Source organism: Salminus brasiliensis, chromosome 3 (assembly GCF_030463535.1).
Source record: "Salminus brasiliensis chromosome 3, fSalBra1.hap2, whole genome shotgun sequence".
Classification (NCBI taxonomy): Eukaryota; Metazoa; Chordata; class Actinopteri; order Characiformes; family Bryconidae; genus Salminus; species Salminus brasiliensis.
Window position 1 is genome coordinate 49726299 of NC_132880.1, and position 18610 is coordinate 49744908.

The following is an 18610-nucleotide window of genomic DNA, read 5'->3' on the forward strand; positions in this document are numbered from 1 at the left end:
CCCTACTGAGCCCACTGAGATGCTGTGTCAGGGCCTTTTACTGGCAGTCAATGTTCTAAAGCCCTTTTGTGTGACTGGACTGAAGCAATCCTGTGGGCCACAATTCCTCCACAGCGATGAGAAAGACTGATCTCCAGTTGTGGGAAGTGTTGGCTTGGAAAAGAAGCCCAACCAATGATTAGGGTTAGGGGTATTTACTTTTTCACAGATAAACCATAACATCAGTTTTCACTTAGGTGAACATCGATTATCTTCATTCACAGTGAACAGTCAGTTCTTAAAGATGATGAAGGTGTTGGAAAAATGGACAAGCGTAAGAATCTGAGACACTTTGACAAGAACCAAACTGTGATGTTCTAGATAATGACTGGGTCAGAACATCTCCAGAACATCAGGCAGGTCTTGTGGGGTGTTTTTGGTATGCAGTGGTCAGTACCTACCAAAAGTTCATGCAGGTCATGGAGGCCCCACGTCACAACTTGCATTGCCTCATTTTAAAATGTTAGTATTGTTGCTTTAATAAAATTAGCAACAGTATAACAAAAGTATATCAACCTATAGCAACCACCTAGGACACCATAGCAACCACCTAGCTAAAACATAACAACATCCTACCAACAAATAAGCAACTCTACAGCAACTACCTAGCAACACTACAGCAACTACCTAGCAACACTAATGCAACCACCTGGGATACCACAGCAACTACCAAGCAACACTAATGCAACCACCTGGGATACCACAGCAACATCAACATCATAGCAACAGCATGGCAAACATGTCACAACCATCTGGTATACAATTGGAACTGCGTAGTAACCACTAAGTAACTGTAGAAAACACCTCACAACACTATAGCAATTACTTAGAAACCATTTAGCAACACCATATCAACCACCTGGTATACTATAGCATGCACCTAAGATAACCACAGCAACTGCCAAGCAACATCATAGCAACAGTATGACAAAGCCATCACAACCATTTGGGACCACCACAGCCAGCACCTAGCCAAACTTTAGCAACCCCATGGCAACCACCTAGGACATCACAGCAACTGCTAGCAATTCACCCTAGTGACCACATGGCAACAGCCTAGCAACTCTCTGGAGGTGTGAACCACAGGAAAGTCACTTTTCTAGTTAATAAAGCTGCTGCAGACTGACAGCAGAAACTCACCACACTGACTTTGAAGGTGTAGAGGAGGTCAAAGGGCAGCGCAGCCACCAGGTCTATGATGAACCAGGTGGTCAGGTAGTGGATGCAGATCTGCCGGGCGTCAAAGATCACCTGGCCCGACTTGCTCACATATGTGGTGCGGAAGCTGAGCACGATGTCTGTGATGAGTCAGAAACAGGAGGTCAGCAGGTTCAGACAGAGAGCTTCCAAACATCTACAGTCTGTGAAGCAGAGCCCTGTGTGAGGTCATTAGCATTAGCATTAGCTTTACTGAGCTCACCTGGAAAAAAAATACATCAGAGTATTGAACTGCGTTTCTGAGGTTCATGAATCCGACCCCCAGTCTCTAATACCAGTCTGAAACTGGTAAAGCTTCACAAATCATCATAAGAATGGAGAGACCAGTCGGTCAGACTAGAAGATGACCTTCCTCATTCACTACTGCTGTGCATGAGCTAGTTGCTTGTTAGACTACAAGCGTTACATTGTTTTATAATACACCGACCAGCCATAACATTAGTACCGGGTACTAGACAGGTGAAGTGACATAGAAACATGGATCTATCTTCATCTACAGGGGCTCCTTTAAGGTTGAGGGGTGGATCTACATATTAGGCCACAATGGAACTGTCAGTTCTTGAAAGTGATGAAGAAGGTGGTGAAGCAGGACAAATGGACAAGCGTGAGAATCTGAGACACTTTGACAAAAAGAACCCAAACTGTGATGTTCTAGATAATGACTGGGTCAGAACATCTCCAGAACAGATCAGGCATCAGGTCTTGAAGGGTGTTCCTGATATGAAGTGAAGTCAACACCTACCAAAAAAAGAGCGCTCCAAGGAAGGACCATCACTGAGCCAATGACAGGATCATGGACACTAATGGAGGTCCCACCTAACACAACCTACAGGACTTAAAGGATCTGCTGCTAAGGTTAGTCTTGGGGCCAGAGACCACAGTAGGACACCTTCAGAGGTCTTGTGGAGTCCATGCCGCGGATGGGGGGCCTATCCTATGTTAGGTACTAATGTTATGGCCGATTGGTGTATAATGTAATGTTATCAGCATGATATTATATTGAGTGTCAAGCACTCAGACAGAAATTAGATTAGAAACCACTGCATAGAGGCCTGGGCAGGTTCTACCACTCATCAGGGTCTGACACATGTGAGGACACTGCTCACGGTGGTAATGGTCTATAAAAAATTAAGCCCCAAATACCCAGACGGAGAGGCATCACCACATTACAGATGCAACAGATGCAGATACACTAAATCAGAAGTGTTCCCCTCAGAGGTGCAGAGCTACAGTACACCTGCACCACTACACTACTACTGGGTACCACGTCCACTGGGTATCAGCGTCCACTATCTGCTACCCACATTAGCTTTCCGGAGCTCCAGTGCAAAGCTGAGGAACCTCCAAGGCTGCTTGACTGCATTTTGGATGAGGAGGAAATTACACCAGATGAGCGCCGTCACACGAGAGGCTAAATGGTGTGAGAAATCTGGAGGAAGGAACACAGACGAGGTCTGATGTCGAGACTGTAAGCTCCCTTACCGATGATGAAGAGGATCTCCACAGCGATGTCGCTGACCGTGGTGCTGCGCGTCAGGTCATCATCACCAATGAAACACACATTGTACGGCACAGTCACAGCTACATAGAAGGTGGCCAGCAGAATTAGCCAATCCCAGCCGGCCTTGAACGTGCTGAAGTGGAGGAGGATGAACTTCGACTTCTTGGCATCTGCCACTTTATACTCTGGCAGCGCCGGCGTGTCGCCGAACACGTTCTGTTGGCAGAGGGAACAAGGGTAGGGTTACAGATGGAGAAGCTGTGGGATCATGGGCTTGCTGGTGTTGCTGGTATACACACAGCTGTGGGTGTTTGTCTAGTTCCACCAGCAGCTCATCTGATTTGTAATTGCAATTACGGTTAATGTATATAAACATTAATCAGCCATAACATTAGTGCCACCTGCCAAAATTGAGGAGATCCCTCTCTTGTCGCCAAAGCAGTGCTGACCTGTTAAGGCATCAACTCCACCTCTGAAGGTGTCCCGTGGTATCTGACACCATTGACATATTGGAAAAATGCCACATTGTAGGATTTATTTATATACACTAAATGGACAAAAGTATTGGGACACTGGCTCTTTCATGATTTATTTAAAAATCAAGGGTATTAAAAAGTAACTGTCTCTACTGTCCACTAAAGAAGGCTTTCTACTAGATTTGAGAGAAGCACTGCTATGAGGATTTGATTGCATTCAGCAACAAGAGTGTTAGTGAGGCCAGGACGTTGGATTACCACCACCCTACCTCATCATCTTCAACTCCCCAACTCATCCTAAAAGTACTGGATGGAGCTCCAGCACCATCATTCCGGAGAACACAGTTCTTTCACTGCTCCACAGCTCCTCAATGCTGGGGGGCTTTATACCCCTCTAGCCCACCCCTGGCATTAGGCAGCATGGTGCCAATAGGTTTATGATGTAGTTCTGCTCCAGAGAGTCCTATTCTAATGGCAGTACTTCTCTACAGGGACTAGGCAGGCTCATATCATAGTGTAGTTATCTACAGTATCTATATTTTAATCGAAATGGCTGTAACCACTTTCTATATAGAAGATAGATTTCTAGATATCATTCCTGTTATTGATTATTGATGCTATTACAGATATTCATCTGTTTAAGGGGTGAAAGACACAGACCAAGATGGCTGCCCGAGAGAGATGACTGCTGTCAGACTGGTTGATTTTAATTTCTTATGTTAGGACTGCTTTAGTCTGGGTGTTTTACACTGTGTCTTCTGTGTCATAGTACTCTTCTCTTCGCCTGAGTCTTCTCAGAAAAGGAGGGTCTTCAGTCTGGGTTTGAGGACAGCGAGCGTTGGACTCTGCTGTTCGGACATCCAGGGGAAGTTCGTTGCAGGACAGTAAAAAGTCGCTCGTCTTCCGTGGATCTTAAAGGATGGCGGGTCGAGCCGAGCCGTGCTTGAAGCTGGAAGGGCTCTTGGTGCAGATCGGTTTTTGACCATTGCCATCAAGTACGGAGGGGCTGGCTGGTCCAGTCTAGGCTTTGTAGACCAGAGTCAGGGGGTTGAACCTGATCGCATCAGTGGAGTGACATGGCTGAATTTGGGAATTTAGGATGGTTTTCTAGGGCGTTTGATTGTTTGTGCCACCTGGGGTTTCAAACAGGTAAGAGAGGTGCACCTGTACATTCTACCTCATGTAGAACCCTGCTCTGTTTAGCTGCATAGGTTAGAGGCCATCACCACCCGTGTTTTGGATATTTTCCAGGGGCGTTTAGAGTAGTCTTTCCTTTATTTTGTAGCTACCTATAGTTGGATCCAGAGATGGGACGTGTGGTTCTGCTTTGTTTTGCTTCCTTTCTTTGGTGCTGTCCAGTTTGATTCCCTTACACTGTTAAAAGTATCAGATGCTTGAGGAACTTTGGGAGGTTTTTCAGTTTGAAACTGTGGAGAACCCTTTTAAAGATTCCTAAGGAACCTGTTTCTTCTACAAACCTTTTCTCGAAGGTTCCCCAAAGTACCTCCAAAGGTTCCTCAAGGATGGAACTACACAACACAGCAGATTTAGTAAGTGTGATTGGATAGATTTTAATAGCTGTCTCATTGAAGGGGCTACATAGGAACCGAGTCTTTGGACCCTCAGTCACAACGACACCATACTGTACCATACTGTTGGGTACTGTATGTATACTGGATCTGCTAAATTAGACAAGTGAATCAATCAATCAATCAATCAATCAAATCAATCAGTGAAAGTGTCAGCATTTTAAACTTAAATAACTGCTAAATGGACATATTCCTTCCAGGATTTCAGACAATAACCTGCTATTAAATATAACAATTTCTAGCCATTTTAAGAAAGTTAGCAATAAATATTATCTTAAAACTGCATAATTAAAATTAAATTGAATTAAATTGAATTCTGTTATTTATTATAATTTAAATTGGTAAATTATCTACATTTTTGCATCTTGCAATCTCTTTGCTGCTGTGACACTGTGAATTTCCCCACTGTGGGACTAATTATTTAATCTTATCTTATCTTGACCAAAATATTAGTATTTTTCATCGGCCACAACTAGACTAAAACTGACAATAACTAAATAAAATGTGACTGAAACTAATATACATATACATATAGTCAAAATACTAAAACTAAAACTAAACCAAAATCATCTGCCAAATCTAATACTGTCTGCTCCTCCCTCTTTCCCCTGATTTCATATAATTAAAATATGTTTTAATAGAACATATATAATATATTGTTATTCCAACATCCTCTAGACGTGGTGGGATCATAACAACCCATCTGAAATGTCTTAATCAGCGAAATGTGTGAACTCTTGTCTTCTCTCTCACCTTGTTGAGTTTGATTTTGCTCTGGTTCTGCCGGTTGTGAAGGTGTCCAGAGATGTGGTAGAGGACAGTGCTGGAGCGAAGGCGAGTCGAGGAGAATGGGGACCCGCCCTTAACCTGCCCACGCCGACGTCCTAAAAAGGGGCAAAGAACGTCACCATTAAACCAGTAAAACACCAGATAACCTAAGATATTATTAACTATAAGATATTATTCTGTATTTTGTGTATATTTTGTATTTATTTAATATCATTTTTATATAACTATTTTAATATGTTTAGTATGTATATAGTTTTTTCCTCCTGTAGAGCATCAACCCAAGCCTCACCACAAGCATTTTAATGCATAAATGTTCTGACATGTTGTGCAAATGACAAATAAACCTGAAACTTGAAACTTGAACTTAACCCCAACCCCAACTGGCCGGTCCAGCAAATAAAACTGGAGTTCTTCAGACCTCAACCCATTTTCCTAACCTTTAAGCCACGGCTTCAGTGAACAGTGAAGGCACAGTTGCCTGCAGTTAAATAAAATGTGTCCCATGTTTGAACAATCCTCTATGGTTGCGAATCTGACAACCCAATACCCACCCATAGTGGGAGTTACAAGCTGTTAGTAGGAATGTAAAAATCTAATTTAAGCAATTTAATCAACTAATTTCAGCTATATAACTTTCACTAACTTTAACTATAACTATTTACTAGACTATAAATTCAAGTTAATCTAATATTTACATTCTATTATTCAAAAAGTTGCCAAAAGGGTTCTTTTGGTAAGTCACAGAAGCATAAAAGAACCTTTCCATGGACTTTTGGTGTGTTTTTGGTGAATCCATGTTTTTTTTATTATTAAAAGCTCATTAGAAGTGGTTCCTCTAGGCCATCACTTCAAGGCCCCTGTCTACACATGTTCACGATTCTTCACAAACTGTTTTCTACAGTGTTGTGGTGAATTCACTCTGAGAAAAAATGATATTGGAGAGATTTATGTTGCCATTTTGATTCCAGTGCCAATCATTCAGCAATCTGACCCGCCCAGTTTTAACGCTTATTCTGAATAAAGGTTCACGTAAATGTGAGGCTGTCTGACCTGCCCTTACATTCTGAGCTGCAATGTTACATTTTTAGAGCATTTACCTGCATCACTATACAAATATATATGAATATGTAGTGAATAGAACATCGGCAAATGTTTATTCTGTGGCGCTTTTAGTATTTAATTAATTTTTATATATTTAAAATCAGCAGACAGCGGCTGTAAGGTCTTATTTTCGACTTATCTCTATTTATTTTGGTTTGTTCATTGTGTGCATGAGCATAAACCAAGCCATAAACAATCTCAGGCCCACCGCTACACATTCAAGCACCTCCAACACAAAAGCCTTCCCTTCAAATCACACCAGTTTTATCAGTAAGAGCTCCTTCTGAAGGCTGAAGGTTTTATGTAAACGTGTGGTGAGAGGCTGGTGTTGTGGTGTATCTCAGAAGCAGATTGGACTTTCCATTAAAAAGGAGATTTATGTAAGTCGCTCTGAATAAAATCTAACGTCACGTCCCCCACCATCGTTCCCCTTTTCTGTGCTGGCACCAGTGCTGTTTCACCCTGAACAATAGTGATCCACTGGTAATTCTGAGGGTCATTTTACTGAAGGTAATTTTGATGCAAAAGGAAAGACCTGTTTACTGTTATTTTAATAAAAACAGCAAATAAGAGTAATTCTTCACCCTGTTTTTATTTACAATGGCCTGGTTTCACTTGTATTGCCCCCTATATTGGACCACCATATTGTTGTTACTCAAAACTGGTGCAACACTGTGGAACACGATGTGGCTTTTCTATACTGGACCTGCTTAAGACTAAGCTAAGTGCAACAAATGACAAACAGCTCACAAATAATTCAATCAACTGGGCAAATCAATCAAATTCACATAAACACCCCATTCCTCCCCATTCCGTCAATCAGCCAAGTAATGTTTGGTGTTGTAATTTCAATCAAGACAATTTCAGCACCAGTGCACAAGAGCCTGAGAGTTTTCAACACTGCGTTATTACAGAATTTCCCATGACCCTCTGAAAGGGACCTGGTCCCCTTTATAAGCTTGCAATCGCTGCTGCGTGCCGACACTGATATGAATGAATATGAGCTTGTTAGCATGTGGGTTGTAAAAGGTTCTTTATGAGGACACGTATAAAAATACCACAGTAATACAGAGACAAAGCATCGCGCTGAGTCTACAGTCCAGCGGCTGACCTCGCTAACCAGAGGCCATGCTGGACTACAAATTGAAAAAGACCAGAAGGGAAGAAAAAAAAAGAGGGGATGGATGGGGAGATGGTTAAGGAGGGGGATGGGATGGCTAATAGCAAAGGGGTGGAGATCACATCAAGCCGCAGGGGCCAGCGATGGAGATACATCCATAAAAGAGTGCAGTCAGCAGGGAGTCTGGGAGCACTGTGCTTATAATAGACCCTAATGAATCCAACCCCAATCTACTACCACACAGCAGGTCAGAGAGAGAGAGAGAGAAAAGAGAGAGAGAGAGAGAGAGAGAGAGAGAGAGAGAGAGAGAGAGAGACAGGGAGAATCACAACAAAAAGACAAACTGGGGAAGGAAGGGCAGAGGGAATAACGAGAGATAAATGACCGAAGTGGGCGAGATAAAGGTGATGAAAGACTGGGATTCCCTGTCCGGCGTCCTCTGCGTTCGAGCCTGAGGCCAACTACGATCTAGGTTACTAGTCAAATGGGAATCAGGTGTTTTCCCTCCTCTAACAGCTCCTTCAGAACCTCCCCCTGTCACCTACAAACGACTTAAAGAGCCTGTATCATAGAAGACCTCAAACTGTCCCCTTCCACATTCACATTTATGACCTTCACAGAAACTAAGCTGCCACTTATTCAGCCTACAGCAGACTACAGCAGACTACAGGCAGGTACAGCAGATTATAGGAAGATACAATAGACTGTGGAAAGGTACAGTAGAATATAGAAAGGTAGCGTGGACTCCAAGCATGTACAGTAGACTCCATAAGTCCATAAGTCCTTGGGCAAGACTCCTAACTATTTATGTTGGCCTGCCTCTGTAATACAAGTAATCTCATAAATCGCTCTGGATTGGTGGTTTGACATTTATTGAATGCTTGATATTAAACTGTACATGGTGTTTATTTAGTCTGAGCAAACTGAACACTGTATTTGATCAATTTTCAGTTTATAAAATAGCACAGGATATGTAAACACTGCTACTTGCGCAGCTTTTGCTAGCCCCATCCCCAGTAATACCGTATGCCATGGTAATAGTCAACCCTACACAGGGAGACTTCAGTTGACCCATTTGGTTGTTAACTGCATTAAAACTCTCCAAAACCAGGACATCTGACGTGAAGGTAAACACACACACACACACACACATACACACACAGATATAAACACACCAACCTTCCTTCTTCTCCTCGAGGAAGGCCTTGGCCTTGGTGTCTGTGATGTCTTTGAAGGAAGCGAGGAAGAGCACAACATCTCCTTTTTCATTCTTAATGGGCACAATGTCCAGCAGACACCAGAACACACAACCTGCATTAGAGAAGAGAGAGACAAAAAAGAGTATGATAGCAGCTCACACACACACACACACATGCACAGGATGATGATGATTTAAGAGGAACTCAGGGTGCAGGATATCCCCGGCGTCTGCAAGCACAGAAAACTGGGAATGGAAGGATCCATCACTGTGGAACTTCTGTGAACAACAAGACCATTACACTGTGTGTTGAGTGTGTGTGTGTGTGTGTGTGTGTGTGTGTGTGTGTGTGTGTGTGTGTGTGTGTCATAGCAGCCATAGCCTGTTACTGGAAGCCTCGAGGGGAATTCCATCTGATTGCTCACAGCTGGTGAGGTCTTTGTCAGATCTCTTGTTCTGGGGTGAGGAAAAGCCTCACCAATACGAGGAACAGAAAAGGGTGAAGAAAAACAACCCTCTGCTAAACGAGTGGGAAATGATGAAAGATGCAGCACAGTGCTATTCCAAGCCTTGTCCTAGAGCGCTTCTGTCGCCATTCCACTAGGGGGTTCTGTCTCCAATACACTCTTTCTTCTATCAGCTCCTTGTTTGGTGATTCCATTGTACAGATTATCCAACTGCACTGCAACACTCTTCCACTGACAGCATCCCACTGTGCTCCTCCAATTGGAGGAGAAGCCAGGTTTGTGGTTGGCCCGCCAAACTGGACTTGGTAAAAATTGTCAGGTGTGTTTTTTGGGGATATTTTGAAAATGTAACCCAGCCATCAAAGGGTTAGCCTACAGATAGTGCTGGTGTCCTGATCCTGATTTGAGTAAAGTAGGTACAGTAGACTATAGGAAGGTGGTATTGACTACAGGCAGGTACAGTAGACTATAGGAAGGTACAGTAGACTATAGGAAGGTGGTATTGACTACAGGCAGGTACAGTAGACTATAGGAAGGTAGTATCGACTACAGGCAGGTACAGTAGACTATAGGAAGGTACAGTACACTACAGGCAGGTACAGTAGACTATAGGAAGGTACAGTGGACTATAGGAAGTTAGTATCGACTACAGGCAGGTACAGTAGACTATAGGCAGGTACAGTAGACTACAGGCAGGTACAGTAGACTATAGGAAGGTACAGTAGACTATAGGAAGTTAGTATCGACTACAGGCAGGTACAGTAGACTACAGGCAGGTACAGTAGACTATAGGAAGGTGGTATTGACTTCAGGCAGGTACAGTAGACTATAGGAAGGTACAGTAGACTATAGGAAGGTGGTATTGACTTCAGGCAGGTACAGTAGACTATAGGAAGGTACAGTAGACTATAGGAAGGTAGTATTGACTACAGGCAGGTACAGTAGACTATAGGCAGGTACAGTAGACTACAGGTAGGTACAGTAGACTATAGGAAGGTACAGTAGACTAAAGGAAGGTACAGCAGACTATAGGAAGTTAGTATCGACTACAGGCAGGTACAGTAGACTACAGGCAGGTACAGTAGACTATAGGAAGGTGGTATTGACTTCAGGCAGGTACAGTAGACTATAGGAAGGTACAGTAGACTACAGGCAGGTACAGTAGACTATAGGAAGGTAGTATCGACTACAGGCAGGTACAGTAGACTACAGGCAGGTACAGTAGACTACAGGAAGGTAGTATTGACTACAGGCAGGTACAGTAGACTATAGGAAGGTACAGTAGATTACAGGCAGGTACAGTAGACTATAGGAAGGTACAGTAGACTTTAGGAAGTTAGTATCGACTACAGGCAGGTACAGTAGACTACAGGCAGGTACAGCAGATTACAGGCAGGTACAGAAGATTATAGGAAGATATCATAGACTGTGGAAAGGTACAGTAGGTACAGAAAGGTAGCCTGGACTACAAGCAGGTACAGTAGACTATAGGATGGCAAAGTAGACTATAGGAGGTAGTATGGAGAACAGGCAGGTACAGTAGACTACAGGCAGGTGTAGCAGACTATAGGAAGGTAGTATCGGCTACAGACAGGTACGGAAGACTTTAGGAAGGTACAGTAGACTACAGGCAGGTACAGTAGACTTTAGGAAGGTACAGTAGACTATAGGAAGGCACAACAGACTACAGGCAGGTACAGTAGACTTTAGGAAGGTACAGTAGACTATAGGAAGGCACAACAGACTACAGGCAGGCACAGTAGATGACAGAAAGATATAATAGACTAGGCATGGTTTGATGATTCTAAAAGTGAAAGTGAGTGAACATATATGATATAATCTCAGATAGATGAGACTGTAAGCTAAACAAATTTACATTCAATTAACTAAATCTGTTTCAAGAGGGAAAATATTCCTTTTAGGAGTGACATGAACTGAAAATGACAGTTCCAGCACAAAAACAGGGGGAGATGGGGAGAGAGAGAGAGAGAGAGAGAGAGATGTGAACTCAAGGCAAAGGAAACATAAGCTAGATAGTAGCAAGTAAAATGGGCAAACTTAGAGGTCAGAAGAATTTGTGTTTCTGAGACGAGAGGAGTAATGACTTCTAGCAGTGGATGTTGGGATGTAAACCATTACCTTTTAATCAAATAATGAGTACTGGTTTACATTACATAATTAAAGTACTGGAGCTCAACCAGTCTATAGTGTAGTCTATATATGTATAATAGGTCTTAGATGTAAAAAGAGTACTAACTTCTCAAGTTTACTTTTTCTTTGCTGAAAGACTGAGAAAACACATGAGTACGAACAACAGAGGGAAGGTTCCAGGGATGAGCCTGGAGTGCTGGTGTGATGTGTGTTTCTCACCAGTCTTTTTGTAGAACATGATCTCCTCTTTGAGCTCGCTGCGCTCTTCCAGAGCGGCATCCACATGCAGGATGACCTGCTCACTGGTCTCGGGCCCGTACAGGAACTTACAGGCACAGCTCTGCTGCATGACCTCAGTGCGAGCAAAACCTGAGAGCTCGCAGAATCCATCAGAGCAGTAGACGATAGGAAAACCCTTCGATACCTGAGCATTGGCCAGGATGAAGTTGCTATCTGTAGGAAGAAACAGAGAGAGAGAGATTTTATGGCCGAGCTAACGTGCCACGTGAAGCCGGTGTGCTAACCCCCCTATGGCATTCGGGCGGCCCCTGGGTTGTATTCTCACATTATGCTTTATTCCACCCCCAAAATCCAGTGAGTTACAATAACAACCACATGTTCTGTTAGCTGTTAGCTTCATTAGCTATTAGACTAGTTAGCTAACTTAGCTTTCAGATTGTGGGTGGGTTTAAAACGTACGACTGGAAAGACAGTATTTAACTGGGTGAATCAGTTCACTGCAGCGCCACCCTGTGGCAGAGCAGTACTAAAGTTGTAGTTACACTGTGAGAGTTTATTTAACACATAATTAAATAAATACACTATATTCTTAAAATGTATTTACTAGAATACTTTCTGTGATTTTATCAGGGGGTCCTAAGAAATACCAGGACCCCTGGTATTTTGCACCTTATTAGAAGCCTTTACCCTACAAATTCCTTACAGGTAACATCTTCTATAGCCAATGAAACTTGATGGCGATGGTCAAACGAGCGTCCAGACTTTTTTCTGTCCTGCACCGAAGTGGTGGAACGAACTTCCCCTGGGTGTCCGAACAGCAGAGTCCAACGCTCGCTGTCCTCAAACCCAGACTGAAGACCCTCCTCTTCCAAGAGTACTTAGTGCATAGAGTGTGTAGAGTATTATGTCTCCAGACTGACGTCTGTAGTCCAAGAATAGAGGGATCTTTCGGTCAATCCAATTAATCCAAACTAGCAGTAAAGCTCTTCTGTAACTCGCTCTGGAGAAGAGCGTCTACTAAACGCCTTCAATGTAAATATAAATGTAAATGATATCAGATTTAAGAAGTAATGGGTGGAATGGGCAGAAAAGGCCCAGACAGAACATCTGTTATTTCATCATTAAAAGCCCTTAGTGTTCAAAAGGTATATCTGATTACACTGATGAGTAATAGTCTTTATATTGCTGAGGTGCTCAATCTGTCCAATTATGCTAAAGCTGTCAGAAGCAGGTGGGGTCTCTGTGTGGACGGGGAGGTTTCTGCGTGTCTGATTTGTGTCTGTGTAGACTGGGTATGTGTAGTGAACAGAGGGAGGCGAGTAAAGAATTTTCTTGCTGGCTTGTTTCTCAAACCCAGCATCTGTTCTGTTGTTTTCTGGGCACCTTCGATGAGCTTTCACAGTTGGACTATTTCCCGTAACGGCGTGTAAATCAGATATGGGATATCCTGAGAGTTTGGCGGCGGGAGAGAAATTTTCTCATTTTCTAAAGAGAAGGCACAAAAAGAGAGGCAGTGCCCCGCCCCCAGAAACTCCACAAACATTACTCTCCCATAACTCTCACACCACTTATCCACTGATAATATCCTCAGGCCTTTCTTCTGTTCATTCCTCACAAAATATCTAAACTGAACCGATTAGTTAGGATCAATAATGTCACAATGATGTTCAATAAGATGATTTTATCAATGTAAATAAGATGTCTGTTTAATAATGATCCATTATAACAAGCATATATATGTTAAGTGACATATATGTGATATGTTGTATTTGTTAAAAGATGTTAAGTGAACCAATGCTCTACACCAGGGGTGGGCAGTTCTGGTCCTGGAGGGCTGGATTCCCGCTGGGGCACACCTGATTCAGCTCACCTGTTAATTGCCATTTTATCAGCAAACTGTGCTGGACTCCAGCCTCTGTCACTTACCCCTGCTCTATGAGAAAAAAGCTTAAATACAGTATAAACACCTTCTGCACATTTACACACTATTCCTACTAATTTACTGAATTTATCCTACTGGATAAAACATAGGTTATTAAATATCATATTTCATTTATTTTCTTTTTTGCACATGCTGCATTTATTGCTTTTATAACCTGTTCAATCAAGTAATTAGAAACTGTCAGCCCCTTTGTATCACACCCTCTCCCGGGGCAATTCCAAGCCGCCGTCCACAGGCTCACTTAAGGACTTTTGTTGGGTTTCCGTTCTTGTTTTAATTCAGTGACTCAGTTCAGTCTCTTGTTTCAGGTTCGTGTGTTTGGTTCAGCTCATTTGATTTCACGTGTGTTTCTTGTTTGCTAAGTTTTGTTAATGTGTTTCACCTGAGACTGGGGGTACTTAAGGAGCTTTGACACGCTGGCTGTTCCTGGCTGAGAATTGCTAGTTTAGGACCTCGAGGTAGCCCGAGACCCTCTTCCATGCTGCATTGTCAGGTTTGGTCAGCCTAGCCGTTTTTGGTTCTGCGGCTGGTTCCCCAGCTCTCTCCTCCTCTTTTTGAGTAGTCTCAGCGCAGTTCTCGCGCGTCCTTAGTTCCCCCCTTGTTTCCCCAGGGACGGCCTGTAGATTTTGTTAGTATTATCCCTGTTTCCCTGCCCTGCTCACCCAGCTCAGCTCCCAGAGCCCCACACTCCACGTCTCAGGTGTGCTTTGTGTTTGCCCTCTAGTTTGTTGAGTTTACGTTGTTTTCCTGTTTATTCCCATTAGCTGCTGCTTTGTTTGCTTTGGTTTCCTCTTTGTATGATTTTCTATTGTGTTATTAAAGTACTTGCATTGGACCCATCTCTGCGAGTGTTCATCCCTCTGTGTCTGGCCTAACCCACCATGACAGAAACACATCAACAACCCAAGTAATCAGACCAGGGGTGTCCAAACTATTGCATAAGCCTGTATAATGTATATGCACACCTAAAGAAATCCATTTAGGTTGTACATTTTCTCCTCTCAGTTTGAAAGTGTGTGCAGTTTGAGCTCCTGCTGGTGTGGGTTTACGTTTTTTCGAGGTTCTTTGAGTGACACCTGAAGAACCTCTTTTGGTTCCATAAAGAATCATGTTTGCCAAAGAGATGTGTGAGTGTGAAGAACCTTTAAAAGACCCCCAAACTCTCTCTTCTTGATGCAAAAGTTCTTTATCAGTGTATAGGTCACATCTCTATTACAAAATTGGTTCTTTGTGGAACCAAAAGTGCTGGAGGGAGAATAGACTGCTGTACTGAGCAGAGAGTTGCAAAGCCATATGCTTTACAGATTACCAAAATCAGTGTTAGGGTGGATGAGCTCTGGAATTAAACTATAGATAATAGCTCATCACTTTAGATCATCAATGGTTTATTAATGCTCCATAATACCCCACTGTTTTACCAGCAAAAGGGGATCAAATATCATGTTATCAAACTGTAAGAAATATTCTCTATTAGTCTTCTTTATCATCATCTTTAAGTTATTTGTCACTCATCCCTGACATCCAGTTACATCACCCTATTGCCCAGGCCCAATGTGGATTAGACAGTGTGGAAGGTGGTTTTAGCAATGAAACTCCTGAAATGAGCTCCAGGGTATGTGGTGAAGCTCCTCGGTCTTTGACTGGGATCTGTAGGCTTTAGTAATTATCCTGTCAGTGTTATTACACTGCTGAGAGATCACAGTGTTCTGAACGTAGGCCTCCAACTTCACACTGATCAAAAGATTACTAATAATGTCGTGGGCTAAATCATCTACACCTGCTCCTGAGAACTCTACAGTCTACTGCAACTTTAAGTTGCAGGAAAACGCTTCACATGGGTTGCATTGGTCGTGAGGTGGAACCTGAACCTGAACCAGAACCTGAGCACTGGACTCCATCAGGATTAACACACAGTTACTTTGAAATATCCCAAATTTATTTATTTATTTATTTATTTATTTATTTATTTACCTGAGCTATCTGACCCAACTATCAGGTTTACTCTGCAGGTTTGAGTTGGACGGCTCCTGGAGCTGCTAACCTGGTCTACTGCCCAGATCATCACTACAGCTGTGAACAGATTTACATATCATTTACATTAAAGGCATTTAGCAGACATTCTTCTCCAGAGAGACTTACTAAAGCTCTTCACTGTTTACTCAGAAAATACCCGTATCTAGTTTATATAGACTAGAATCCAGAAGATCCTCTAATCTGAGACTCTACTAAATACAGAAGTCAGTCTGGAGACCCAGTCCTCCACACATTCTACACTCTGCACACTGAGTCCTCTCAGAAGAGGAGGGTCTTCAGTCTGGGTTTGAGGACAGTGACCGTTGGACTCTGCTGTTCGGACACCCAGGGGAAGCTCGTTCCACCACTTCGATGCAGGACAGAAAAAAGTCTGGATGCTAGTCTTCCGTGGATCTTAAAGGATGGCGGCTCGAGTCAGGGGTCTGAATCTGATGACCTGGGCAGCAGCTACAGGAAGCCAGTGAAGAGAGAACGCAGCAGTGGAGAAGCTGAACATGGCTGAACTTAGAAACGTTGAAGACGACTTGTGCCGCTGCATTCTGGACAAGCTGCAGGGGCCTGATGGTGCGCAAGGGGAGACCAGCCAGAAGAGAGTTGCAGTGGTCAAGTCTTAAAGTAAGGAGAGACTAAACGAGCACCTGGATAATGACTCTCTGGAGAGGAAGGGTCGAATTCTCCGGACGTTGAAAGGAAAACAGATGCCTCTCTGCCACTTTTTCACATGGTTTTATTGTATAAGTTCTCAGAGTTCCCTCTCTGAGTTACCTGCTGATGGTGTGGTCTGATAAAGATTCATGACTTCAAAAACTCAGAGTACTTTTGCTTTTTTCATATTGAGTCTTCATTACTTTTTAAGTAAGATTTCACAAAGGGTCTCTCTGCTCTTTGTCCACCGCTGGTTTTATCTTTGTTTGACTTGTTGGAGAAAAAGCTGTTTATCAGCTTTCAGCAATTCTGACTTTATTAAAATAAAAATATTGATCCATTCAAGCTTGAGTGTTAAATCTTCTGAATGTAAGCTTTTATGATTTCCAGGAAAAAAGCCTGCAATTTATTTTACTACATGGGCAAAAGTATTGGGACACCTTCTCATTCCTTGTTTCTTCTGAAATCGATATTAATAAGAGTTTCTCCTGTCTCTACCGTCCAGAGAACAAGAAGGCTTTCTAATAGATTTTGGAAGAGCATTGCTGTGAGAATTTAATTGCATTCAGTGACAAGAGCGTTAGTGAGGTCAGGATGCTGGATGATCAGCTATAGCCCAAAGGTGTGGGCTAGAGGGGTATAAGCCCCCTATCATTGAGCTGTGGAGCAGTGGAAGAACTGTGTTCTCTGGAATGATGGTGGTGGTGGTGGTGGTGATCATCCCTCCAACATCCTGACCTCACTAATGCTTTTGTCACTGAATGCAATCAAATCCTCACAGCAATGCTCCTCCAAAGTTTAGTAGAAAGTCTCCTTCTCTGGATTCTTTTTAATACCCTTGATTTCAGAAAATCTTTGTCCATATGGTGAATTTCTAGGCAGAGCATGATTTGCCCAATCACCTTTCTTGATTCAGGAATGGTGCAGGAATGTTTGGCAGTGTTGGGTGTAGATGCACTGACAGTATTTTTAAATCCCTTTTAAAAACACACACCCACCCACATGGACAAACATAACCGGTGCTATCTGCCACATCAAGCTGGTTGTGGGCCGCTGTAGGGCTGTAGGACAGGAGGTTATGACCCGGGCTGAATAGATGGAGGGATAAAGAGAGAAAGATGAAGAGATGGGGTTCTCCCGTGAGGCCGGCTGTCCAGCTCTCGCCTTTTACATCCATCGCCAGACAGCATCCCAGCGTACAGGGAATAGCTTTGCCCAAAATACTACCACCCCCACCCCTAAACACACACACACACACACACACACACACACACACACTCACATTCATACACATTTGCATTCCTGTCTCTATAAGTTACAGTATTTCCAGTGACTGAGTAACTGTAGATACCTAATGCAATGCTATTTACACCTGAACCCAGCTCTTACCTTCACTTTGGTAAACAGAAGCAAAATTGCTGACCCTTCATTTTTTAAGGAACCTTTGTGGAGCTTTGGGGGTTGTTTTTAATAGGCCGTGGCCACAAGATACTACCCAAGGGTTTCATTAAGAAATATGACTAAATCAAGAGCGCTGTCCAGAAAGTCCAGAGAAGAAAAAATCACTGACATCCAGAACGAGGTCAACGGCCCTGAATGTTCCCAGAGGTCGAGCTGGAAGCAGAGGTCACAAGAGTTCACTGGCTACACTACCTGAAGGAAGCTTTCACCAGCTGCCGCCCTCAAGTGACTGCAAAAGGCCTGTAGCAAGATTTGATGGCAGCCGGCGCTGAGGTTTCACTTTGCATAGTAAGGAGCATACTAAACACTGAAGGCCTCCATGCCTGTACATCTCTACTGACCCAAAAGCACAAGAGCAGTCGGCTCCAGTCTGCTCAGAACCATAAAAACAAGCCACAGATGTGCAAATAGACATACACACACAGCTTTCTAGTCCCTGTAGAGAAGAAGTACTGCCAATAGAATAGGACTCTCTGGAGCAGATCAACATCATGACCCTATTGGCTCCATGCTGCCTAATAATGCCAGGCGTGGGCTAGAGGGGTATAAAGCCCCCCCAGCATTGAGGAGCTGTGGAGCAGTGGAAGAGCTGTGTTCTCTGGAATGATGGATGGTGCTTCATCCAGTACCTTTGGGATG

The 18610-nt window shown here is 43.2% G+C and overlaps 1 protein-coding gene across 1 annotated transcript in view; it reads right to left on the reverse strand.

Annotated features, from left to right (window-relative positions):
- Positions 1-18610, reverse strand: part of kcnh8 (potassium voltage-gated channel, subfamily H (eag-related), member 8) — an 85263-nt gene that overhangs the window by 53501 nt on the left and 13152 nt on the right. Inside the window, exons 2-6 of the mRNA XM_072676481.1 lie at positions 11869-12102; positions 9013-9144; positions 5577-5707; positions 2740-2974; positions 1180-1337 (exon numbers count right to left, since the gene is read on the reverse strand). Of these exons, the coding sequence (XP_072532582.1) occupies positions 1180-1337; positions 2740-2974; positions 5577-5707; positions 9013-9144; positions 11869-12102 (890 nt within the window). The remainder of the gene's footprint in view (positions 1-1179; positions 1338-2739; positions 2975-5576; positions 5708-9012; positions 9145-11868; positions 12103-18610) is intronic.